The sequence below is a fragment of the Hippoglossus hippoglossus genome, chromosome 9, assembly GCF_009819705.1.
Source record: "Hippoglossus hippoglossus isolate fHipHip1 chromosome 9, fHipHip1.pri, whole genome shotgun sequence".
Taxonomy (NCBI): Eukaryota; Metazoa; Chordata; class Actinopteri; order Pleuronectiformes; family Pleuronectidae; genus Hippoglossus; species Hippoglossus hippoglossus.
In genome coordinates this window covers 4,611,146-4,637,520 of record NC_047159.1, presented here as the reverse complement: position 1 = coordinate 4,637,520, position 26,375 = coordinate 4,611,146, and the positions used below count along the sequence as shown (strand labels likewise).

General features: G+C 42.4%; 1 protein-coding gene across 1 annotated transcript; it reads right to left on the bottom strand.

The window, feature by feature from the left end:
* Positions 1–1,065: 1,065 nt before the first annotated feature.
* On the bottom strand, positions 1,066–23,444 carry LOC117768168 (calcium-binding protein 7). Its single transcript, XM_034596330.1, has 5 exons — positions 22,727–23,444; positions 6,888–7,031; positions 6,641–6,753; positions 5,228–5,378; positions 1,066–3,923 (listed from the first exon to the last, which is right to left on the bottom strand). Exons 1-5 carry the CDS (start codon positions 22,830–22,832, stop codon positions 3,793–3,795), a joined length of 645 nt encoding a protein of 214 aa, XP_034452221.1. The 5' UTR covers positions 22,833–23,444; the 3' UTR covers positions 1,066–3,792.
* Positions 23,445–26,375: the final 2,931 nt, after the last annotated feature.

Here is a 26,375-nt window from a genome sequence, read left to right as displayed (position 1 = left end):
GTGTAGTTTTTTTCATTGGTTTTACAGAATAGTATCATGGAAACACATAATCCTAAAAACATGTAGATCAATTCGTAGAGATGTTCATTAATGATAATAAACACAACATTGTATAGTTGGGCCGGTTGTGGCTCAGGAACTAGAGTCGACCCAACCAGTAGGTCGATGGTTTGATCCTTCAGCCCTTCCAGTCGAATCTAGATACTAGATATATCTAGAAATCTGTACATGTTGGTTGAAATGCAGTTCATTTAAAAAAAAAAATACATTTTGGATCTTCCTAAAAAAGATGAAGTAAGCCGTGTCCTATAAAACAAACAGGGACCAAAAACTCTCTTAACTATTTCATCAAAGCAAAGTTAGGTTTGCATCATTCAGAGTTTGTTGTTTGGCTCAAACTCGATTCTGGGCCACAGACCCTCTATCTCCTGGCGAATAAGGACACTACGAATCTCCTCTCACCACCCACTTGCTTTTTTCAGCAGCTCACATGTAGCTGTGAGCAAGCGACATTTATTTCCAAAAATGTGAGTACAAAATAAAACACATGCAATGTTATAACAGCAGTGTTTGTGTGTCGGATGCAGCAGTGCATCATTGGCCCATTCCTTAAGGGAATGGGAGCCTGTAATGGAAGTTTGAGCTTCTGTTAGTTACTGCACAAGTTTTAAGATAATTACATTTGCTGTACATGTAAACCAGCAGACATCCGCACGCTGTTGTTGTAAATATCACTGTATATCTCCCAGTCTGCTTTAAATGACCAGGATGATCTGACCATCACAGGTGGACATGAGATATAAGAGGTGATTTTGTTGGGATAAATGTGACAGATCACAGGGCTCAAAATACTCTGCTAAGCCAAAAGGCATCTCAAACTGGAATAAAGCAATCAATGGATTCAGCCAAGCTGGGAAAATCCATTCTGTTCCATGGATTTCAATCTGAAATGTCAAGATGTCAATCAATACCGTGAAACTGATCCCCAGCATTTCATAGAGTCGTCCCCAGCCCCGTGATTGGGGATTTGACAATCGAAAATTATGCAGACACGCAACACGGTTGGCGTATGATTTTTATTCATGTGAAATACCATTCCACACACATAGAAGAACATCGGGTGGAGTCAATGAACAGATATCACGTGGTCAATAAACATTTTTGCAAGATCCAAAGACGAGTATCAAAGTACAGTTCAATGGAAATATAACATTCAGTAGACTATCAACAAGTTCATACTGGTATTTTCACCTGTAAAAAGAAAATGAATATTGGTTTGTATATTTTGCTCTGATGACAAACAATAAACCCATGACACATGTATGTTTATGTCTATGCACAAGTGTCTCAAAGAATAAGGCAACTAATCAAATTATGAATCTTTTATTCCGCATGAGAATGTTCCCTCAGTAATGCTCTGATAGAAAACAAATGAGACATTATCATTTGTCAGTAAATATTCTATACCGTCGTGCTCCTTTCACAAAAATATACATCTATGGTAAAGTAATTTTATGCCTAACTATATCTAAACATGGATGAACAATCATGGCGGTGAGTTGTTGTTGTGCGCTGAGGCACATCTTAAAGTGCAAAATGGAAACAAAGGTATTAGTTAATAAATAGAGCTTTCTTTTCTTTCTTTTTTTAATCGGAGTGTTTTCCCCACAGACTCGACACTTTTGACAAATTGCCCGAGTGCATCACATAATCATTATCCGGCCTGGCTCTGGGCGAAAGGGTAAAGTCTAATTCACGTTGCGGCTCTTGTGCGAGATCCAAGTTTGGGGAGCTGCCAGTAGCCATCCTAAAGGGGGATATTTATGAGATGTGAGTTATTCAGCTCTCTGTATTTCACTGTCTTATTTTTGAAGGCGTTGTGAAGGGCTTTTTTCTTTTGACTTTTCAAACACAATGCTGCCCTGTCAAAAATTCAAATTTGGCTTTGAGATATTCCCCCCCCCCCTCCCTCGCTGGTTTCAGGTTCGATTGAATCCTTTCTCGAGCGTCTCCTAAAATAGTGAGCATAGGTAACTGTGGGATTTCAGATTTTTTAATACTTAAAATGTTTTTTTCATTGTCTCTTATTACTAAGCGTGCTCTTGTTCAGTGGCCCAGTTGTGTTGATTCCCCAAAGCTTTGGTTGAAGTCGCTTCAAATGCACAAAACACATCAATTGTGACAGACCTGACCCAGATGCATGCACAACAATCTAAACTACATCCAAACAAATCTTTTAATGTGGTGCTTCACAGATATTAATGTTTTATTGCAACAGTTTACACGATTTGGCCCCAGTCTTACTTCAATGCAACGGGCAGCTTCTAACACACAGGTTGTCCACTCATCTGTGATCTTCACTGTTTGAACATCAGAGCCAGTGTCTGTTGTATTGCCAAAAACTCCAATTCGAAAAGTGCTATAAAATCTTTTTTGACCTCAACAGTTTGTAGGTCCGTCGGTACTGATGTTTTTGAAGAATCCTGTGATGACTATTTTACATACAGTTATTGCTCTATAGCAACACTTCCAGACGAAAAAGACACAAAAGAACAAAACACAGTCCTGCAGATTTACACCCCCAAACCTAGCTAGATCAGTTTGATGCATATTCTTTAAATGGTCGAGTCGCGAACATCTTGAAGGAGTTTGCTCTTCGGTTGCTGTAAGAGATGATCATCAGGTGCCCCGTGTGAGGCACAACGTCCATGGAGTAGCGATCCGGGAAATAGTTTTCACGAGCATGTACTAAAGCAGCCCTTCTTTTTCATGCAGTAGTATAATTTACTGTTGTTGTGATTGCTGATACCCTGCACCACAAACAATTGCTCACAGTTGTCATAAAGTATTGAGAACAGCTCTGTTACACAGTCATAATGAGTAATACATTGATAAGAACTTTTACAAATGTGTCAAGACGACTGTTTTTAAATCCATGCACTTCATGCATAGATGATGGTCACCCTCCGAGGCCTGCAAAGCCCCCCTGTGGAGACAGAGTTGAGTGTTTACTGCATGTCCAGCCACTTTCCAACCAGTTACCTTCGCATTCAGACCCAAACACCTTCCTCCTGAAAGGTGTTGACCCGCTTCGCCCTGCTCAGCCTGAAGCACTGCAGCATGTGAATGAATGACACCATCCACACAGTCATGGGCACCTCCTCTGGAAACCTACACCTGCCTGTTTCTTACCACACTGTTGTTATTCCCTAGAGGTTATTTTTTATTTTGAACAATGTTGCACCACATGCACTGCCCCCACACATCGCTGTGCACACCAAACCTTACAAAAATCCCTTTCCAGCCTCTGGAATACATTTTCTTCAATGTTCCCCACAATATTTCACAGATTTCTTTCTACTCTTTTATAATTAACCGTATGGTACACTGAAAAATACAAAACTGGACAGTCACTACACTTCTCTCTATAGCTGCCACCATAGTGAATGCAACACTGCTCAAATGCACATAGCTAATGAATACTAAATGCTGTATTACGAAGAGTGATATGTATTGTCAGCTGTCCAAGTTAACACACGCCTCTGTCTCTTTATATGTGAGGTCCTGTTGTCCTTGGTATTCCATGAGCTGTTAGCTTGTCTCTGTCACCAAAGACAGATTCCTGCACATGTGGTGTCCTTGGTGCCTCCAGCAGTCATATGTTAGCCTGTTTTACAGCTGGGTGATTGTCCGTAGAATTCTTTTATTTTTTATTTTTCTAGCTTTATCTCTCAGTCATTTATCTGTAAGGCAGCCTTTAGGTGGTGGTCAAGGCTGAAAACGCCACAGCTCCTATTTCATGCCGCTCCGCAGCACCTGATTGGCTGCGATGAGCATGACGCTGATGATGAAAGCGATGGCGAAGGCGCATATCAGGCTCTTGCGCACACAAGTTTGCTTCACTTGCTGCGTCGGGCTGGAACCTGCACAGAGAAACGTTACAAAAAATGTGATGTGAGGGAAAGTGAGAAGGCGAATAATACCTGAAGGTCCATTGAATCAGGAGTTATTTAATGCTTGAAAGATTTCTGATAGTAATTTCCGAATGAAAAAGCTCATCACAGAACCTTACAATTACATGAACACAATTATACGGGATGAACACAGCCAAGAAATCGTTGTTTTCACACCTGTAACTGCATCTAATGTTGATTGGAGTTTTGGAACAACACACAAATGGACTGGCACCTGACTGGCATATTAAACGACGCTCATCAAACCAGCAGCCCCCTGAGAAAAGGTGCAGCGTACCTGCAGCATCATCCGAGGAAAGAGCCAAGGCAGTCGGACCGGAGCAAAGTGTATTATTGATTTTCTAGCTGCTTAAAATTAATTCTGCTTTTTGATTTATCTGTCTTTCCTCCAGAGGTAATTGCTGTTCTCAAAGAAAAACACCTCACAAAAGAGTTTCTTATTGAAAACCACAGATTAGGTTTGTAAAGGCTCCAGCAGTTGTTGAATTTACACTTAAGAAAAATGACCATTTGAACCACGTAAAAGCAAAGAATCCTCAATTGCATCCCTCGGTAAATTCCCCATTAAAGGACGATTACAGCTGTTTTCTAATGAAGATGTATAATTTACTTTACTATAGTGCGGACACTTTTCCACTTCTGCTCCAGTTGGGGATTTCCTGCATTTCAATGACTCCATGTATCGTGTGCGGGCGGCTTTCACTATAGCGCAGTAATTCATAATATCATATATGGAGGCTTTCTGCCTCAGTAATTTCACAGAGATCAAAGCCATGCAGATCATTTGATTCATTGAAAAATATAAAAATGTATTTGTGCCCAGAGCCAAGATAAAACTTTATTTGATTAATGCCAGTTGCACATCCCTCCCTCTGTCTCCCTTGTTTCCTGTCTATCTTTGCTGTCACAATCAAAGGCAATCAGGGATTTTTGATTTGACAAATGATAAGCAGGGGGAAATGTCCAGTGTTTGTGTGCGATTTAGAAATGCGATTTAAAAATGGGTGTGGCCCAAATTTCCCCCTAAAAAAGGGGGCCTTTAGTGGCAAATATGGCAAACAAGTGGCCCATGTGGTAAATGGTGACTGGCCGAAATAGCACCGGCCTCTGGGAAACAGGAGCAGACTACCCAAGTGCCGTAATTCCACGTGCTATGTGGGCCGGATTACAGTGTGAGCCAAATCTGGGCCGAACCAATTCTTTCAAACCACAACATTAACAGCATAGGTCTGTTATTAAAGGTTCTTCCTTACTGTCTATATCCACCTGGCACTGCCCAGGGTTCTCTATGTGGTTCTCCTCGGTCATGATGATGTTCTCGATGTCTTTCATAGAGAGGTGGTCGCAGAAGGTGTCGTACAGAAGCCTCTTCAGCTCCTCTACCGTCAGCTTCTGCATGTCACACTGGAGATACACACACACATACATGTAATCGGCAGCATGTTGGAAAACTTCATTAAGATATTGCTAATTTGTTTTCTCGCCCACATTTAAAAGTGCTAATAATGAACTACCTCTAATATAATAGCGAAACAGAAGGACGTGTGGCATCTGAACAAAATGTGACGGAATTATTTACTAAAATGTAGATTTAAAAGAATTATAGCTAAAATGTAACTTAAGGTTAAAACTAAAACCTATATTTAACCATATTATGAAAAATACTAGTGCATTATACAGTGGTGGAACCAAACTATCAGTACTACACTATAAAAACACGACAGTAGCCTTCAGTACGCATGAAGGCTACTGTCTTTGTCGTACTATTATACTGAATGTAATTGGATCATACTGCACATACCTTTTAGTAGTAGTGCCTAAAATAAATCAAATACATGGTATACAGTAACAAAAAACTATATTTTTTGGAGTAAATGTCCCTGGTTGTATTCCAGCACCGGTATTATGTAAAATTGGAGTCAAATAAAATAAACGTGAATGACTAAGACCGAAAAAACCTAATCCTGGATCGGTGCCTGCTGGTAAAGACTGTTACTCAGAGAGCCGGAGCTGCAGTTCAGCAGAGTGACCGGAGGCTGGGAGTGATCAATCCAGCAGCACATGCTTGATACTACAACTCAGTTATATAATGTTATGTGAAGCTATGCAGCTTCTTCAACGATCCCTCGGGTTTCTTGGCTTTCCCAGCAGGAGGCTCGGGCTGCGGATCTTTTTTTCCCATTCTTTTCCTGCTTCTGACTGACGGCACCGAGAAATCCCATAAATCCCCCCTCGCTTTAACAATCAATTTGGAGCCGGTTTTCTCACAGCTTCTCCAGCTCTGTTATCACGTAACTGCAACAAGGCGGATCTGACACGAGCTCCGTCCCCTTCATTTCCATCCCGGTGTCAAAGCGAGTTGTTGATTCTATCAAGTATGATCTAATAAGGTGTCTGCAAATAAATCCTGGCTATTTTACATAAAAACTGATGGTGGAGCCACACACAAAGACGTAGAAGTCCGAGTCTCGATGAAGGATACATTTCCTGAGGGAATCCGAACCTCTCCCTTTAAAGACAGTGAATGTAATAATTAATTTTGGTTTTCCTTTAAAGTCGTACAGTGGCAGAGGCTCTGTACTTGGGGGGGGGTTTGCTACAGCCTGCGACTCTGCTGTCTGTCTTCTCTCTAATTGGCAGGAAATGAGTGACTGAATAATGAGCACCTTCCAAAAGACGGAGTCAAAGTCGCTGCCGTGGAACTTATCCGGCAACCCAGCTGCCGTCAGCTTCGGGCCCAGGAGAGTGACAAACTCCTCAAAGTCCACCTGGCCGTCGCCTGTAGAAAGGAGGAACAGTTGGTGTTTGTCGTTCACTGCTTTCACGACATACTACACTACACTACACAAATAGAGTCAAGTTTCTATACTATACTGTGATTTGAGATGATATCAATCTGTGGATGTGCCTCACCGTCCATGTCCAGTCTCTGGATGATGACCTCCAGCTCCACCTCGTTTGGCATGTAGCCGAGGGAGCGCATGGCCATCCCCAGCTCCTGCTTTGAGATGAATCCGTTTCCATCACGGTCGAACACTTTGAAGGCCTCGCGGATCTCTGCAGAGGAAACACACACACACACACACACACATGAGCTCAAGTCTTCCAGCAGAGCGGCATATGAGAGCAGGAAACGGTCAACGCACCAAAGACACATTTGCTATGCTGCATCAATGCTTGAGTCATAGTTATATGTGGGTTGGCAGCTTAGAAAACAGAATCCACCAGTTCAATGAGAAAAAAATGATGTATAATAAATAAAGAGAGCTGATTCTCTCTGGCTACACCTGAAACTTAAATTTCATGGGGATTAATAAAACTTAAAGGCTTTGACTGGACTGAGGAGTTCGACCTTGAGTCAAACCTGTAGCATCAGAAAACTTGACTTTGTGTTATCGCCTTTTATGTTGATTTAAACAAAAATGCTCACAGGACTCTACTTCTCACATCAGTCCAGTAAGATAAGTCTCACATCTGAGCAAAATGTGACAAAGTTTAAACTAAAATGTAGATTCTAAAACATCCTAAACTGTTTTACTACCTCATGTATAATACTAATGCATTATACAGTGGTGGAAGACATATTGAGTCTAATAATTATCAATACCACACAATCAAAATAATCAATTACAAGTTATGATCTGACAAAATCATTCACAAACCTTAGACCAAGGCCTGACATTCAATCAAGATGCAAAAACGATTCACACACTCATAAACACAGTTCCCTGAATGTACCTGGTTTTTCTCATCAAGATCCAATAATTATTCCCTGGTGAAAACAATATTAAAGTGAAAAACTAGTTCCTGGATCCGCTTCCTGATCCGGACCCGAACTAAAATCTAATGGATTCTTCCCTGACCAATACTGAATCCAAATTCAGAAAACCTGGTGGAAGGAAGTGTCCTTCCACCAGGTTTCGTAGAAATCAGTTCAGTAGTTTTTACGTAATCCTTCTACAAATAAACCAACCAACAAACATACCAAGAGAAAGGTGAAAAAAACCATATCCTCCTTGGTGGAGGCAATAATCAGCTAGTTCAACCTGTAGTGATGTATTGTATTTATGAGCTGACAAACCACATGTGTAAAACCATATTCTGCAAAGAAACTGCGTCTGTCAGTTTAACACTGAAATAAAAAATAGGGCAGAACTCTCTGCCTTTTTATATTTTACATTTTATGGGGATGAATCAAACCTATGAAGTCTTATTCACACAGCTGCCAAACTCTGAACAGCTTTAATGCCAAAAATAACCTGCAGAGGAAATGTTCCGAGTGCACATGACAGGAAAGTGTAGCTTTCTGCTGTTTCCTAGATTCCATCAGCCCAGTATATTCTAAGACAAATGATTGACGGTGAAAGCTGAACCCAATATGCACAAGAGGTGACGTGGTGAAAGTAAAATAATGAGTCAACTAGAGAAAACTGACACTGCAGCACAAAAACATCTGCAACAACGTGGTCAAGGTGTGGATTTGTTCAATATTTAGTGAACCTCAGAGTTCTGGATGTTTGTGTCAAGGCTCAGTGGCTCAAGTCAAACTGAAAATGTATTGATCATTGTGTGTGTGTGTGTGTGTGTTAGTATCTGGTAGAAGTGGATCAGCTGCTGCTCTGGTGGTAATTGTTGGTATTTGGTAATTAGTGTGTGAAACAAAACACAAGGTCATCTCTACTAATTCGTAATTGTAAGTCCAGAATCTTCCGTCTGCTTTCTGTTATGGAAACTTTACTTTTCTGACGTGCAGTATATTGTGTTGTTGTGTATGAATTTAAGACACTTTAATATTTGTGAAGTTTCACGTGTTTATTTTAGTTTTTTACTGATCCTATAGCCAGGAAAAGCCCTTCATCTTTCTTTACAATATTTCTATTGGTTCTGGTTCACATTTTTTATTTGGTTTAAACGGAAATCTCCAAGTCTATTAAATTCTGTCTGTGATTTGTTCTCCAACTACAGTCAGTTTCCACCTGTAGTTGAGCAGGTATTGAATTTTAATTGCTGGTTGATCTGCATGTTACGTTTTCAGTCTATGCTTTAGTCTCATTTCCTTTCCCTGAACCCAGGTTGCATCAGAAAAGGCATCTGGCACAAAAACCTGAGCCACATCAAGATGATGATCTATTGCTGTGGCGACAAGTTTAACAACAACAAAAGACAAACTACAGAGCCAGCATTCCCAAATAGACAAAACACCATGTTCTATATGAACCCAAAGCTCATCAACAACATGTCACAGTCCTAAACCACACTATTAGAAACACACTTTAACAGTGAGGCTGTGAAGGAAACAGTCAGGCAGGTAATCCTCAACGCTGCTGCATATTCCGCCCTCATTCTCTGCTTGTTTACTCTTCGCGAGGGACCGAATCCCCTCATTTACATGCAGGGGCATCCACCAACCACTCACCTACAATTCTGGAATTGTCACATCCTCGTGTCACACGCCTGATTAGCACACAAACGAGCAGAGCAGCAGGAGAATCTTAAGATGAGGATGATGCAGAGTGTGAATTCTCTGTAAATCATGTCTGTAAATCTCATTTAGACGTTTGCAGGACGTATGGAGAGGAAAACATCAGAGAAGCGAAAAGATACGATTACAGGAGTTTTCAATGAAGAATGAAAACAAAATAAAATGTGATCAGTGATGCAAAATAATGCAAAACATGTCTCTTGACTGAAAATTTAAAAAAAAAAGTTAACATTTCACACAAGGGTTTGTAAAGTACTTAAGTGTGTTATTGAACAAACTTTATCGATACCCCCCCAAAAGCTCAGAGTCTTGTAAATGGGAAATGCTGTTGATTTATAGACGTGTCAGAACAAAAACAAACGTCCCAAGTCAGGGTGACAATATGTGACAAATATCTGAGTTGGAAAACAAAACGTGGAATATCAACGATGGCAGGAAACTGTGTGTGTGTGTGTGTCAGTCTGGGTTAAACATCCTACAGCAAGGCTTCGGGAAATGTGTTGTCGTAATCAAGTAAACCGAACAGAAACCGTGCCACAGGGACAGAGGTACTTGGCAGTCATGTATTACAGCGGATTACATCTGGCCGTGCAAGTCACTAAACCCAGCCGAGCGGCCGTCGCAGCAGCAGCAGCAGCAGCAGCAGCAGCAGCAGCAGCAGCAGCAGCTACTTTTCACGTGGCTTTTCCCTGCAAAATGTCTGACTGCAGGTTTGGGTTTGAATCGCTGAGCCCCCCCGGAGCCCTGTGCTGTTCTCCTTCCCTGATCTCATTGTTTAGAGAATTAAGATACCTCCGTCTCCACCTGAGGTCCCCTGCTCCATCTGTTTACTTTAGGTAGGGGGGGGGCTTTCCACTAGACACTTGAACATGTTGCCACGTCGCAGGAGGCAAACACACTCTCAAATAAGGTGCCAAAACAGTTTCTCCCCCTGAAAGCTTTATTTGTTGTATCAAAGGTCAAGGTGAGCGAAACAGCCCGACTCCTGAGTGGTGCACCGTGTATCTGATGTAGAAATAGAAATGTGAGCAATTTGTCGTGGGAGGATTTTTATACCCTATCATGAACCATTTATAGAATACAAAGGCCTCAGTCCTGAAATAAGATAATTTGCTTATCAACTCCAGTGAGATATGAAACTGTAAAGCTGGGATCTATAAATGTTTTATTGAAAGTGCTTGGCTCTGCTTGGAATCAGGACAGAGCTACTGGAATGAATACATGTCTACGGTAAAACAGACCAAGTAACAGAGGTTGACTAATCATCCCAAAATAATTCATTTCTCTTTCTGAGATAGATCAACTCTCAAAGAGAAAGCCCTCTATCTTAATTACCCCCTGGAGAGACGACGATAATCTTCCATTTCCACTGTGTGAGCAAATTAACACGTATGACCACATAGTGAAAAAAGAGGCGTAATTGGTTCAGAAGCTAAAATCACATTCATGTGATTTAAATCAAATCATAGAAGTAAAACAATGATCAGTGGCCCTTTTCTTTACGACTAATATTTCACACTGTTGGTGAATTCCTCATGTTGTATATAACATACAATGGTTTGACTTGACACAATATATTCTGGGATTTATCATCTCAGGGGCTGCAACTAAGAATTATTTTCATTCTACTCTAACAATAAAATATTGCAGTCACAACTTCCCCGCAGCCCGAGGTGACATTATCCGATCTTCAGTTTAGTCTGAGCCGCACTTCACAACCTGAGAATAATCAGTGAACAATAATAAACACAAATCCTGACATTTCAGAGGCTGAAACCCCAAAAGATGTTTGGCATTTTTCATTGACTAAAGATTTGAATGATTAATTGAGTATCCCTGATTACTTGATTGTCACAATAGTGATATTTTTTTGTGCGAAAACAGTCAGCTTAGTTTAATTCCTTGTTAATATTCTACTGATTTATCTGAGCTGATCTTGACAACCTGACATCTTTACCAACTAAGTTGTGGTGTTAGTTAGGATGAGCCTATGCTCCCCACTCCCGTCGATGCGTGCAGTGGCGTGCAGCAGAAGGCACCGGCGTTGCTACAGCTGCTTGTGCACCTTGACACCTTCCACCTTTCCAACTTGCCATGTGCGGCATGTCTAGCGCTCCTGGACAAAAAACCCTACTAGTGTTCACAAGCCGGCAGTGGTGCTGCTAGAAGAAACAAGTTGGAGCCAAAACTATTCCTCTTCTTCCTCTTTCTGGCTTTTTCCAGCAACGACGCCTATTGTTTTGGTGAAGACACCAAGTCGAGGTGTTGAGTTGACGTTAGAGTAACCAATCCTTCCAGCATAACCACAGCTTCAGGAGAAGTTAGGGGGAAGGATCTGTAATGAGGACTCTCCCCATGCAGACCAATGACTAAGAGAGCAACAGGTGAAGGACAGGCTCCCTAGGAAAGGAGAATGTTTCCTCTTTCACTCCCTCTCCTCACCCTGAACGTCTGTTCTATGTAACTTTGGGGAGAGGGTTCGATCTCCTGTGAGAAGAACTGCCTGAGAGTCACAGCTTCAACTGTCAGAATCAGGTCCAACGAGTTGAAGAGTAAAGCTGAAGATCAGTTGAAAACCAGAGTTTATCTCCAATATTCAGCAGGAAACTTAAAATATGAAGAATTCAAAGCAGAGTTTGGTGGATTTGTTACAGCAGCAGCTCTTCTGGTTCAGGAAGCCGGGGATCATGGGTAATATCCACCATTCAGTTGTGTTAAAGTTCATTGAGTGCGACTATGCAGTCAAAACATTAATAGAATTAGTTTTTTTCTTTTCATGAAAATTCAATATCGCTCGGACATGGAGCCAAACAGGATTAATCACCACATGTGGCTGCAGAGGGCGCTTGCTCAGTAAAAATGACATGGTGTTGCTTTAAGGCAGACCACTATCACCTTGGCCTGTTGAAGTTTAATGATGCTGTGGTCTTGGAAGAAAACTAATCTGTGAACATTTTACTGACACATTCAGAGTCAACATAATTGTAACTTGCCCATTAATGTAAATTAATTAAATTAAATTTCTTTACTAAGTTAAGATAAAACAAAAAATGATCCAGTAGCAATTATTTTCCTTCAAAACATCTTTACTGTTGCATGTTAGTGCTAGTTATTTAAACATGTTTTCTGAAAGACTGTGTTTTCAAATAGATTGAGCTGAAAATAAATGACCTTCTAGTTGATTTAAAGCAGCGCCACCACTTTCAATTTCAATATCATTTTACTTTTACACCTTATTAATACACACATGAATTTTTTTTTTTAGATAGAGAAGTTGCTGTTGTTGCGTCGTACACTCGTTCTCCGGGACCTCAGCTCCTCAGAGGAGGTGTGAATATTTTTGCTGAAAGTGGTATAACACTGGAATGTGCTATTTGCTTTGAAGTTAGCGAGGTGCTTGTTGGCCTTCAAAGATGTGACGCCACGCGCTCCCATGTGGTTCGCTCCGACAGAGGATGAAAAAGCCCAAGTTGGGATCGCGAGCTGCAAGAGACAAACATCTAACGCCGAACCCCCACAAGAGAAAGGTGCGGTGTGCTCTCGCTGCATCGCTCTCCGCCGCACTGATATCAATGAGCTGCACTGGCTTAACGTCTGTGAAGACAACGGCAGGAATCACTTGGAAACGGATGTGATTCATGCAGACAAACACTTTGATATGTGACGGAGGTAAAAACATCAATGACGAGGAGCATGACATCCACCTTCTCTTTGCTATGAGTCTGCGGAAGATACAGCCCCCAAGTGAACACAGCTTTAATCTTTGTTTTATGCGAGAAGCAAAAGAAAACAGATTACATGGGAAATATTTCCGTGGATATTTGAGGCACGCTCGGAGCAAAGCTTTACCCCTTTTTCATGCTAAATTTAGCATCAGGAAAAGGTTTTTGCTAATTACACGCAGAACGGGCTAACTCTGGGGCTTTTCTTGCGATGGGGAAGTGTCCGTGAATATAATCCAGGCCCTGTTCTCTCAGCCAGAGATCCTCCTCGCCTCAGTGAGACCTGCATCTGCTTGGGGCTGCGTTGGATCGGTAATTGCAGCACTCCCACTCTTTATGTAAGACCTTATCAGTGTGAGGAACAACACAGCTCCGCTCTGCGTCTGTGTATGTGTGCGTGTGAATGTGTGTGAACCTTGGGCGACTATTTTTAAACAACCCTAGCAACATTAATCCATCTTTAGCTGGATTGGGCCAACTTGGGACCACAGAAGATTTAAATATTACCATAACGGGTTTCTAACAAGGCTCTGGGGTATTAATCAGGGTATATGGCAGAGTCTAAGGAGTCTGGGTCTTTAGGAAAAATCCCTCGTCTGGGTTTGGATAGAAACTCCCTCCCTGCTCTTTGAATCTCAGCAATTTAACCTCTCAAATTCAGCGGCGACAAAACCACAAGGAGGGACTGAAAAAGGTTGAGGTGCTTTATCCTCCTCACCAACGTCATCCCCTCCATTGGACCTTGAATGATTAAAGTCAGTGTAATTTCAGCCCTTTTCTCACCTTCTTTTGTTTTTCTATTCCTGCAGAAAAGGGGGATTTATCGATTCCGGCCTCAATATCTTTTCACTCCCTCTCGTATTTCCAAAGCCTCGAGTTTTCGTACCAAGCTGAGCTGGAGCCAATATCCACAAAGAGACAAAGCCGTGAGAAGAACCTCAAACAAAGGTCAGGGGAAAACGATCCGAAGCAGCCGCTGTGCGTTACAGCTCCCCCCCCACACACACACACACTACGTCATCGCTTCGCCACGCACTCACTTACGGATGCAATTTTTCTGAGGCGGGATTTTGTTATTGTCTAATGTAGACTTTGAGGTATTGCTCATCAAAGGGAGGAAATATTACCCGGGAGAGAAAAGCACTTCACCTTCCAGAACTCATCTCAGTTCATTTCACAGGTAATACACTCTGCTGGATCCACTCCTTCGTGGCAATCGATCATAATGGAAATAAATGACTTAACTTCATCCGACCCGACAGCCATAATCACAGCACTTCATGATATTCCTCGCTAATCCGCACCACATGTTTTCCAACAAAAACCCAATTTGGCCGGGTGGGCTGTCAGGGGCCAGATTACAGCAGCTGATTAACTGGAGGTGTATGCAGCACTCTGTCTGATATGAGACTGTGACTGGTCACTGGGTTAAAGATTGTTGTAAAATATCAGCTTCTTTGCAGTTTCATGTAATAAAGTGATTTGAAGTAAAGAAATAAACGACTTGCTTCATTTTTAAGTTTGTGTTGAAGGATTAAATTGTGAATTTGGCTGTTGAATTTTGGCAGCGAGACGAAGATTAATAACACACATCATTAATATGTGCAGAGTAAATTACCTGGAGAGCCCGACTGTGAAAAACTGAAATGTTAAAGTGTCAAATCGCCCTGAAATGACACATGACCAATCAGCCCAGCATGTCAGACTTTACACAGAGGTTGTTTTTATGTATTAAACATAGACTGTATATAAAGATGGACGACATGACAGCTCCCCAAAAAGTTAGGCCAGGATTTGCTGTTTTCCTCTTTCCAGTATTGATGCTATAAGCGAACAACCTGCCGACTAAATCCCCCCAAGAACTCCACATTTTTAATCCCTTCCCGAGGCAGTTTCACTTCACTGATCCAACCTGTGGCTCGCCAGCTGCGGTGCCGGGTCACTCCACCCTCTGAGAAATGGCTCGTTTCATGCTCACATCTTTATCACCATCTATGTCAAGTAAGAGCTTTTTTTTTCATATGCCGCTCGTCTCATCCAGGCCGGGTAATACAAGCCAGAGAGCCATTTGCAGATCCATCCCTGCCCGTGCCTGTCTGTCTGGCAGATTGTGCGCGGTGACTCTCCATCATGTACGTGACGGGAAGCGACGGCGGGACACACAAAGCGAGATTCATCATTCTCGGCCCTGATTGCGTACAGCGGGGACCGAAAGTCTGAGACTGCTTTCCCATTAAGGAGAAGGATGCGAGCAGGATGCTTTTCGTGGGATTCAAGTTAATCTTCCTGTCTTGTATTTACTTTCTCACCCAGGTTTGTGTTGTGTTATTTTGCTACAGATCCACCACCTTCCCTTTCCCCTCGCACTGCACCTCACCTTCCTGTGATGGAGTGTGTTATCAGGTCGATTCTCACAAATCAAACATCACCAACGTCAAATTCTGACAACGGACTCTAAACATGACACAGGCTTTTAACTTTGGAGCAGTTTAACAATTAGAGCAGTCGGCGCTGTTGATGCCGCCACGTCTTTTCTTCTTTGTTGATCACCATCAAAAGCCGTCTGGGTTCTAAACGGATGTTTCCCACACTTGTAACAATGTCAAAAGGATTTAACAGAAGACAGGAAGTGGAGATTTGTGATGTGTTGGCATGCAGTGGGGGAAAAAAACAGCTTCTAGCTCGATTGTCTTTTTCAGAGAGAGAATCCTTAGTTGTTTTATTTCTGTCAACACGCTTCGAGGGCTCTTATCTTTGAAAGGCGAAACAAACAGTTTGTTCAGGGGATTTATTTGGGGGTAAATCAAGGTGTTTCTTTCAATAGGAAACCATAATTGGTCTAATTTCCTGGGACAGAGCCTTCCTCTCAATAGCTGAAGTGAGCAGGGGAGATAAATATGTGTTTTGGTAAATGCATCGAGATCATTTGCACGTGTCATACTCCTGAAAATGAGCCAGCACATCCGCTGCCATCATGATTGGTCACTTTTTGTTATGTGTTGTTGTCCAAATCTTCCCTGAGCAGCTTATGTTTTTTAAAAATGGTCTCAGTTGACCCCTTGGAAGTACGCCCCCGCTACGCCCACGCATTCTGCACCAGCGATACGTTGTGTGCATAATTTCTGTCTTTGCCAGGCAGATGCCGATGTCTTTAAATATCTTCATTTGTATTCATGTAAGTATTTCCAAAGGAGTGGAAGTCAACCCTCCACCTCAGGGCAAAGAAATGAGTCAATGTTTCTCTGCCGCAGCTACAGTGGGAGTCGTGCAGAAACATCAAGATCGGCTCACAGGCGATTTATGCCATCAGGAACACAGGGATGTCAGTGGGGTTTTTGTGTTCTTATTTAATGCGCTGCTGTCAGTCAAATAAAAATCTGCAAAGACCCCAAAAACTGCTGAGAGAACAACTGACGAAAATGTCGGAAAAATAAGTCCCAGTAGCGTGTTCAACTTTTACTACTGAAAGCAAACTGCTCTGAAAGAAAACGACAAGTCTGAGCTTCTAATGAAAAGAGTGCGTGTTTGTGACTCAGGGAGACACACGAGAAAGAAAACAACCCAATTAGTGGGGTCCACAAGCAAATGGCAGCAACTTTCACAGTTTCATTCTCTGCAGTGAATATTTTTACCAATTTGAACTCACTTTACCGAAAAGACTTCACATCCAACTCAAACTCGTCTCTGCGACAAATCAAACTAAACTCTTATCGAGACGGAACAACCTCAGTTTAGGGAAAAGAATTTGTTAATGTAGACTTGAAGGCTGCGTTAAATGATCTAAGCACAGATACTTAGAGTTCCCTATGGTGAACTGGTTTCAGAATCTGCAGTGTTGTTAAAAAAATAGATTTATGATTGTGAATCTGGATCACCCCCTGGTGGCTAGCTGCGGTAAAGGTCATAAACTCTGTCTCCTCCATGTTAGTAGATGGAACATATGGACCTAATCAAAAAGTCAAAGTACACGTCAAAAGGTCGGTTTCTGTCATTTTATGTAGTTCTTATTCCAATGTTTGTTCAAGTACTTATTGTAAGTACTGACTTTGGGTAAGTTTGGTTTTGACTCGTTATTTGATGCTATGAAAACGGGATGAATATAATGATTGACAGCTGAGACTGACTCGCGGTTGGTCGAGTGTGTGTATCGTCGGGACCTCGACTGCACGATCACTACTTCACGGACTCTGGCGTCACCAGTGCAAGATGGCAGCCCCCGTGTCCAGGATATTTTGGCTTCGTTTTTTTGTAGAGTGGCAGAAAGTGGAGACACTTCATCCGTCTTTATTTGCAATCTAATCACCAACGTGGAAAACGTAACGACGAGGACTGATCAGCTCATGTTTCCACTGTCGCTCTGTATCAATGAAAGAAGCTTCTAGGCCTCAGTGACTCTGTTCCCTTTATTCCAATTCCGCTTCCTGTTTTGTTACATCTCAGCTTCCTGTCTCTTGAGGGAGGGGGGGTGACAGTCCAATCTGTGTTTGATCCCGAGACAAGGAAAGCCACCCCCCCCCCCCCCCCCCCCCCCCCCCCCCCGTCATTCTGCCACAGAACAAATGCAGAGGGAACTTAGTCGTCTGCAGTGATTCTGATCAGTGCAGACAGTTGCTCTACGAGTGTAAAATCCTCCTCTGGAGATTCTGTCTTTGCTGCGGCACCTGTGGCAGTTTTGACTCTGGCTTCACTTTCATGTGTCTGTGGCAGCGATGAAGACGAGGCTTCCTGCACCGAACCAATCACATGGATGAAGTCAAGGTGGGAAAACACGTGTCGTTAAACATGCTTATGGATATATATTGTATAACTGTAATTTTAGTGACGCCTGTGAATGTTTTTTAGTTATAAAACTGTCCTGGCTGCCTTTCTCTCCCTTTAGATGTCTGCCAGTAAAAACAGCTTTAATTTGTGCTGTCAATTTACTTGCAAAAAGATTAAGTAGCATATTGACTGAGATTTCAACACAGTATTTACCACTGAGTTAATTGAGTCTTCTGCAGCTTTTGTAATAGATTTTCAGGTTTTTACACATAAAATTCAGCCGTTTGAAAACAGTCTCTTTTTATAGCAGCTTGCTCGTGTTTTTCAAATGGATTAATTTACCTTAATGTCAGTGTTTTCTGACTAGTTATGAATAAATTCTGTTTTCACACTTGGTTCTAAATGAATAAATGTGTTTTTTAGGTTTTTTAGGACAAATCTCAGGAGGAATAACCAATTCTACAATTGAATTAATCCCCTGAAGCTTTTATTTATCTACAAATTGACTGAAGGAAGCAACGAAAATGTGAATGATTCTATTTGTAAACATTTGTATCATTTATTGCCTCCATGATGGTGGGAGGAGGTTTTATGAACCAGGGAAGAAGCTCTTATTTTCTATTATACAATTTTTTGGGGTTGGCATCTGGATCCAAGTAAAGATCTGGATCTATAGTGGATTTAAATGTGGGTTTCATTTGGGTGTTTTCTTCAGCTGCTGAAGTTGTGCACTGGTCACTAACTTGTCAGAAAGATGCAGACACTCTGCTCCAGTCCTGTGGTTTTGCTTGTGCCTACAGAAAACTGCTGGCGTCTGTTTACATGAGCCTCACTCAGGGACCTGTTACAAATACTTTAAGCTCAGCCCTGGGACTATTTTGAAGCTGCTTACAAATAGGACTGTTGTTGGGCAGTGTGGAAATGGGCTACCCACTTAACACTGTGTGTGTGTGTGTGCGTGTGTGTGTGTTTTAGTGGTGGAGGAGGTCTAAACTATATTGAGCTCCTGTAATATGACCAACTGTTCTTCCTTCCCTCTTGTGTGGGAGGGGAAATGGAGAATATGGACTCCTATTCAATTTATGCTCACATCATCGTACATTAAGGTACTTGCTACCACCCCCCACCTACTACCACACATACACACACCTGCACACACACGTGCACACAAAGGCTTATCCAGCATCAGAAAAATAGGATTTTCTTCCAATTATAGCTTTGACAGCCTTGTGGTTCACAAAGTATAGTGCCATTGGTCCATTCCCTGAGGTGTCCACGCCAGTAATTGAAAACCACGTCCTTGGCTATGTGTGCCAATGCGGCTCCAGCTTCCTGTCCTCATACAAGCCCCCGCACACACACACGTATACACTAATGTGCAATTTGGTTTCGTGACAAAGGCCTGTCTCCCTGGCAGCAGAGCTGATGCATGTGACACTCCAGACTTCCAGTTCTCATCCGTCTCTCAAGAGACGATGACAAGACGTGGAGTCTGTCGCTCGAGCTGCAGCGCGTCTCTCATCAACGTTTATGAAACGTCACAGCTTTTCAAATATGACTGACAGAACCTCCAGATTGCGTGAATGCGTACTATAATTTCCAGTTTATCGACCTTTGCAGCATCTGCAGGACTTAAAGTAACATGAATCCCTCTGTTTGCTGTAAATTCACCTCCTCAACCTTTGTGGTCGTACAGCAGCAACTCTTGCATATTTCAAAATAAGAATAATCATCACGAAATCGAGCAATCTTTGTTTCATCTTTTTTATTCTTCAGCCCTTATTTTGAAGCCTAAATTTGAAGTGGTATCTCTGTCTTTTGCTGCATCACCAGATGAAGGTGAACCATGAAGGTATTGCCATTATATTATATCTTCTATATGTTTTATATATATATACTAGACTTCTTTCAGTATGTCATCCTGTTAAAGGGTTATAAAACTGTAATAGATCTATTAAGGAGTTCAGATGATATTGGTGTGTGAAAACTATGGCCGACACCAGCTGATGTCTCTAAAACAAACAAGAAATAACAGCGAACAAGTTTAAATTCACCTTTTTGGCATCTCTACTTCAATCTATTCTGTATCAAGCTTATAAAACAATGTTTAGTACAATGGACCAGGTGCTTTAAAGGCTCAGTGTGTAGGATTTAGTGACATCTAGTGGTGAAGGTGCTTATTGTAGTACCCCTCAAGTAAGTGTTTGTTTTGTCCATTCATGGCTACCGTAGAAACATGGTGGTGCAACATGGCGGCCTCCATAGAGGAAGAACCGCTCCCATTATGAAAACACAACAATGTACACATTCAAGTCATTATACACAAATAAAAACATTAGTATGATAATACTTGTTATATTACATGTTTGTCAACAATTCCCTTTAAACTGAATCTTACACATTTGACGTTTAAAGGTTTGAGAAAGAAAATCAGAGCAGAAATCCAAAATAAAAGTCCAATAAAATGGTAAATATGCCAAATGCAACATGTTGCTTGGAAGGAGAACGTCGCAGCTGTTCACTTGTTGCACTGCTCATCGTCTCTGAGCTGCTGAAAATACACAGAAGACAGCAGGTTTGTTTGCAGATGCGACAATGTGAGGTTTGAACGTCTGAATCTTGCCTTTAAAGTATTTATTCAGTCACTTTCGATGCTTTTCAACAGACCAATCAGCCCTGTCGTGTATTTGTGAGTCCAATCTCGTGCTTTCGGGCAGGAAAAGGTTGTGAATCTCTTGCTTGACAAGGACGACGACAGCAGCATTCGACCTCCTCTGTGACTCTGCCTTTCAAAGCTGCCTCTTTCGCAACCTGCGAGTCGTCCCTCACACGGGATCACTGCTCTGCTGCGGCTGAAAAGCCTCTGTCGCCGCTGTTAGCCGTGCATGACTGTGCTCCCCTGCTCTCCTGCTCTCCGCACAACACAACTTATTGCTTCTCCGGTCAAACTGACATTTATACGTCGAGCTGTAAAGCCCAGATGGCTCACGTTGAGAGCGACTGCAGCAAGAGAGTGCAAGTTGACTCGAGTAGTTAAAGTCAAAATTAAGTGTTGTCTGTTTATTGCACCCAAAGTGGACTGTGGATTTAAGTGGGAGGCTGAAGATTGAAACAGAGATTCCTCATGTCTCAACAACCTAAAGGCTTCCTCCGGCAATGAGTGACACCTCTGGTTCTTCCTGTGCAAAATAACGATGGGGTAGTGCAGAAATATTTGGTGCAAAAACATATTTCTGTCATGCAGTTTCTTTTTACACTGCAAATCATGTTTGACAGGGAAGAGAACCGACTGATGCAAGGCCATGACAGAGGTATGGCATCATGCAAAGATCACTTTTGGCATTGTTGACACTTCTCTTTTATCGCAAGCTCAGTTCGTTGAGAGAAGAAAAAAGGGCAGAGCAGTATATAATGCAGGAGGCACATTGACACTCATTTGGCTTCTATTCTCGTCATTTCTGGATGGTTTTTTTTAGCTGTGTGTGTTTTCTTTTCTTTGAACATCTTTTCAAAGGCAAAACCACTTCATGTTCAGCCCAAACCTCTTTGCATATGACACAAAGAAGCGCGTGTGGCTGTGTAATCTCGACTCGACTCCGGGTTCAGTTCATTCATTCCAGATTTCTCCCTGGGATTCTCTGCACCAGCACCCACTGACAGATCCCTCACAAGACCCAGCTTGTCTGCAATTTACACCTGTTGGTCAGAGCCTCATCGGGAAATGCAACACTTTTAAAGACACGTGTGCATCCGCGATAATCTCTCTGACTCTGACTCGGAAGCATTCAGATCTATCAGAATGCTGCAGATTAATAAGGACGGGAGATAAATACAAACAAATAATTCAGCAGGGACGCATCAGCCACTTTTCAGTGTCACCACACTGACAACATGACAACAATGCAAGAACCTAATGTCATCACGCACGCCGTGGGACTTGGAGCAATGTCCCAGGGGCTGCTCGGTGATAATGTGCATATGTCACAGGTTCACATTACAAAAGGGCTGCAGGCGTGAATATTCTCAGGATACTGGAAAAGGAAACAAACTGCTCAGAATAGTTGTCCTGTGTCATGGTTGTTGAGGAGGGGGTGATAGGCTACTTCATTTGGTATCAGCTGTGACTGCAGAGCTGTGGATGTGTATGATGCGGAGAGAAGAAAGCATTTAACATGCATATTGTTTGAATAATTTAGCAGCTGTAGTTTTCACAGCTTCCCTGGAAAATATGTAGAAATAATATGGAATATCAAACTCGGTGAAATCCGACTTTCCATGATTCACATTTCCAACCAGGAGCTTCTACTTCTTCTCAGGCACAATGTTTCATCATCTCTGGGAGCAACACTTTATGGCAGAGAAGCTGCAGAGATGTTTTTTTCTTATCTTTCCCAACCAGCTCCAGAACTGAGAAGAGACGTGTGACCCTCTGACTCAGCTGCAAATCTATATCTCCAATCGATGAAACCCAATTAAACAAGTTATCTGATCTTTGAGTAACACAGGTAACAAAGTGGTTGATTATTTTTTGCAGATTCTGTCTCACATTGTAAGATGAGGAAAACATTAGGGGATGGAAAATCAATGAGGAACCACAAGCCAATTAAAAAAAAATCTCTGTGCGCTGTCCAAGGTGCTGAATGAGCTCCACCACAGCCACACACACAGAATGAGACAAAACAACCAGATCCTGTGTTGATCTGTGGCTGTGAACACACTCAGGTGAACACGAGCAGGTATCATCCTCCTCATCATCATCATCTTCATCATCATTATCATCATCTCACCTTCAACTTCGTCTTCGGGCAGGTTCACCGGCTGGCTGTACAGCATGTCCGGGATGGTGCAGATCCCCCGGTACATCAACGTGGAGGTGACTGGATGCATCGGCATGGCTGCGACCTTTGGCTGCCACCTGCGCCCTCGACATGCAGAGGTGCCCACGGAGAGGATCCCAACTTCCCCCCACGATCACCGAGGGACCCGCAGCGCGTCAGTGGGTGATGGGGGCGAGCAGTGGATTCCGCAGCGTGTCCGCCGAAACCTCGCTTTGGGTTCAATGAATGAAAAAATAATAAAAATGCAGGCGGTGTCTTACCTCATTGCAGTTTCATTATTTGCGTGGAAAAGAAACAAATAACACTCAAGTCGCTGGAGAGAGAAACTACTTCGGAGCGAGACAATGCGCACACGCTCCACATCTGAGGCAGAGCGCAGGTGAGTTGAGTCTCAACTGAGAACCGATCGATCGACGGGGGGGATAAATTAGCAGGTGACCAATCAATCCACCGAGAGTTTGTGTTTCTAGTCAATTCGTGCGTCCACTTGTTGGACACGCGCTTCTCTCCGCCCGACGCACTCCGTCCTCCTCACGGTCCGGACGCCTTCATGTAATCCACAGGAACGACAACGGTGTGAATGAACCGAAAAATGTAAACGTGTGTCTCTCCGGTGCGCGCACAGGTGGCAGGTGAGCGCGCGTCCGGACCGCGTCGCGATCCAGTTGTTCCGTCCGTCCCAGTGTTTTGTGAAAGGAGGCTGCACCGTGCGCGCATCAGATATGTAGTCAGTCTCCTCTCGCCCCCCCACTGTCTCTCTCATATATATATATCCACACACACACACACACCCTCCCCTCTGTGTGTGTGTCCCTCTCACCCTGAGCATTATGGTAAGTGTGATTGATGATCATGTGTATTGTATCTGAACCGTTGGTTTCCTGCCTCCCCACTGAAGTTATAAGACAATATTACAGCCATTTGCCTGAATGAGGATCCATAAGGTTGATGATCAGACACTTATTACGCGTCTTGCTGTAAAACTGCATTAACACTGATGGGACCGAATAGACTGAGGCTCCAGGACATGATAGCAGGAAGTATTTTATAGTTTGTGAAAGAGGAAAAACAAAGAAGAGAATGAGTTGAAATCTCTCCGGAGCTTTCTCTCTCTCTCTCTCTCTCTCTCTCTCTCTGTTTCATTATTTCCAGTTTAGCTGCAGGATTGGTGCAGAGTAAACCCAGTGACATTAACAGTTCCCTGATTGGATCCCACCTTTTGGCAGGAGCCTGCACATCAGGTGTTTCTCTCCTCCGTTCTTTCCTTTTTAAATCAATATACACATTCGACTTTTTAGGGCCCTGGGGTGAGATTTTGGTTTCAGAAGCCCCGAGTTTCTCCCATGATTTTTAAAATGCTCCTGCAGTTATTGGACCACAAACTGCAGTAATGACCTTGCTATATATTGGTGTATGACAGGTTTTGGGAGATGTTATATATTAATGCAAAGTGGTTATGGAAATGTTTAAAAGTCAATTTCGTGGCTCCACAGTCACCCTTGGATTGTATGTGATTGTTTAAAGTCTCACAGGATCTATTGGATATTAAATATGTAGAAAAGTATGAGGTGAAAGGAATGTGAATGGACTTATTTGGAATTTGGGAGGTTCGTGCAGCCTGAAAGTTCTTAATATCAATCACAGCGCAAAAAATAGGACATCGACACTAAGTGGAAAAAAACGTATTCAACCAAAATAGACCTAAATCATAAAAATGTCCTCTACTTGGATTTTCTTGTTAACCTATTCGCCACAGCCCGGCTCCGATTATAAATAATGTGTGAATGGTTTTATATCCCTCCTAGAAAAACTCCTCCAAACTTCCACCCTCATTGCTCACTGAGACGCAGCATCGACTGAGTCCGCACTTTGAAACGTCCACTGTGCTGGCTGGCATTTCCCAATGCTCGACGGACCGAAACTTCAGTCTGACAGTATCAGCAGTGTCCGGCAACCGCTGGCTGGACACAAAGGGCACCGCTAACTCTGTATCCTGGGGTAACGTGTGGCGCCTTGTTTTTATTTTTACAAAACCAGCCAAACCTAAAGCCCTCTCGACGGGAGGAAACTTTGAAGGTCAGATCTCTTTCCAAATCCAATAGGTTCAGTGTTTGGACTTCAGTGCATCACAGGGGCCCCTTTGTCCCTGAAAATGTTCAATGATTGTCCCCCGCTAGGTTACAGGCCTGAGGTCTGTCAGGTTGTTGTTATACACCTTCAGTGAGTGTGAGAGGGGGAGCTGCTGGAACTAGACGTCCAATGACCCCTCCACCCCAGAGACGGCTCGGACTTCAGTCAGGTCACTAAAAGCTGCTGTGACTGCGGATGATCTAATATTTAAATGATATCCACCATTAAATTAAACATGTACACATATAGGTCTTTATGTATATTTATGGATGCTTACTAGAATTGTATTTTAATTAATGACAATGCCAGTAAAATAAGAGTAATAAACACAACAACAAAAATTACATCATCATTTTGTTCTCACCCTCATTTGAAGCTTTAACGACCTCGTTAGCGCAGCAGGTGCGAGTCTGAATCCGACATTTGTACACGTGTGAATTCCAGAAGAGCAAAAAAATGACCGACGATTTACTGCAAAACAGCCGAATGTTCCAAGTGTTCGGAAGCCAAATGATTCAACTGTGGATTCAAGAGTCCAATATTTCCCTCATTAAGGCCTGGATTCTGCTTCACCCTGCGGCAGTTTGGCGGAACAGTTTCTTCGCCTTCATCTGCTCGCGAGCTTCTCTTTACCAAGTTGCCACCATGAGACGAAAACTCATTATGTGTTCGAGTTCTTTCAGTTTCTGAATAATCACTAAAAACCAACTTGTGCATCATTTATTATCGGCGGAGAAGCGAGAGAGCGGCTGCAGAATGAATCAACTGGATCATAATGTAAGAGATTTCAAATAAAAGTGGAGTTTCGTTGATAAACAGGAAGCGAAGTCCAAGATGACGAGAAGACCTGTCATCCAAACTTTAGCCTTTTAACATGAGTAACATGTTAACATGATGGATGATGTTCTTACCTCCACAAAGGAGGTTATGTTCATTTGTTTGTCAGCAGGATTACGTAAAAACGACTGGACGGTAAACTGAGTGGAAGGATGGGACACGGGCAGAGAAATAACCCATTCAAAATTGGGGGTAGACGTGAACAAAAGACATTTACTGGTTTCCCAGAGAATAGTTAATGGATCTAGATGAAAGAATCTAGTAAATGTTAGAAAGTGGACTGAATTACTTCATCGATCTATAGAACATGGATTCATTTCAAACAAAGAGTCAAACATGTCCTTCATGTGTCAGTGGAGATTATAATAAAGTACAAAAGGAGAGTGGATGTTGGATATGTACCTGGAGAGTACAAACTAACAGTTATATGACAATATGACAGTTAACTTATTACTTATGTGATCAATGCTGTAAAGTTAGTTTGAATCAAATTAGGTTTCTAATGACAACTTGTCTTGAAGTGCAAACAATAGTCAGAAAAACATTAAACTCGTCACCCAGTTAATTCTTTTGTCCGTCCACATTCCCTCCCCCTCAGATAAAAAAAGTCTTGACGAGAGAGGAGCCCAAT

Coding starts and splice junctions, on each gene's coding strand:
- LOC117768168 (XM_034596330.1), bottom strand. CDS start 22,832: ATGCCGATGCATCCAGTCACCTCCACGTTGATGTACCGGGGGATCTGC. Junction 6,754..6,887: donor CCAGAGACTGGACATGGACG/GTGAGGCACATC, acceptor TCCTTTCTACAG/GCGACGGCCAGGTGGACTTT. Junction 5,379..6,640: donor TTGACTCCGTCTTTTGGAAG/GTGCTCATTATT, acceptor GTGTATCTCCAG/TGTGACATGCAGAAGCTGAC.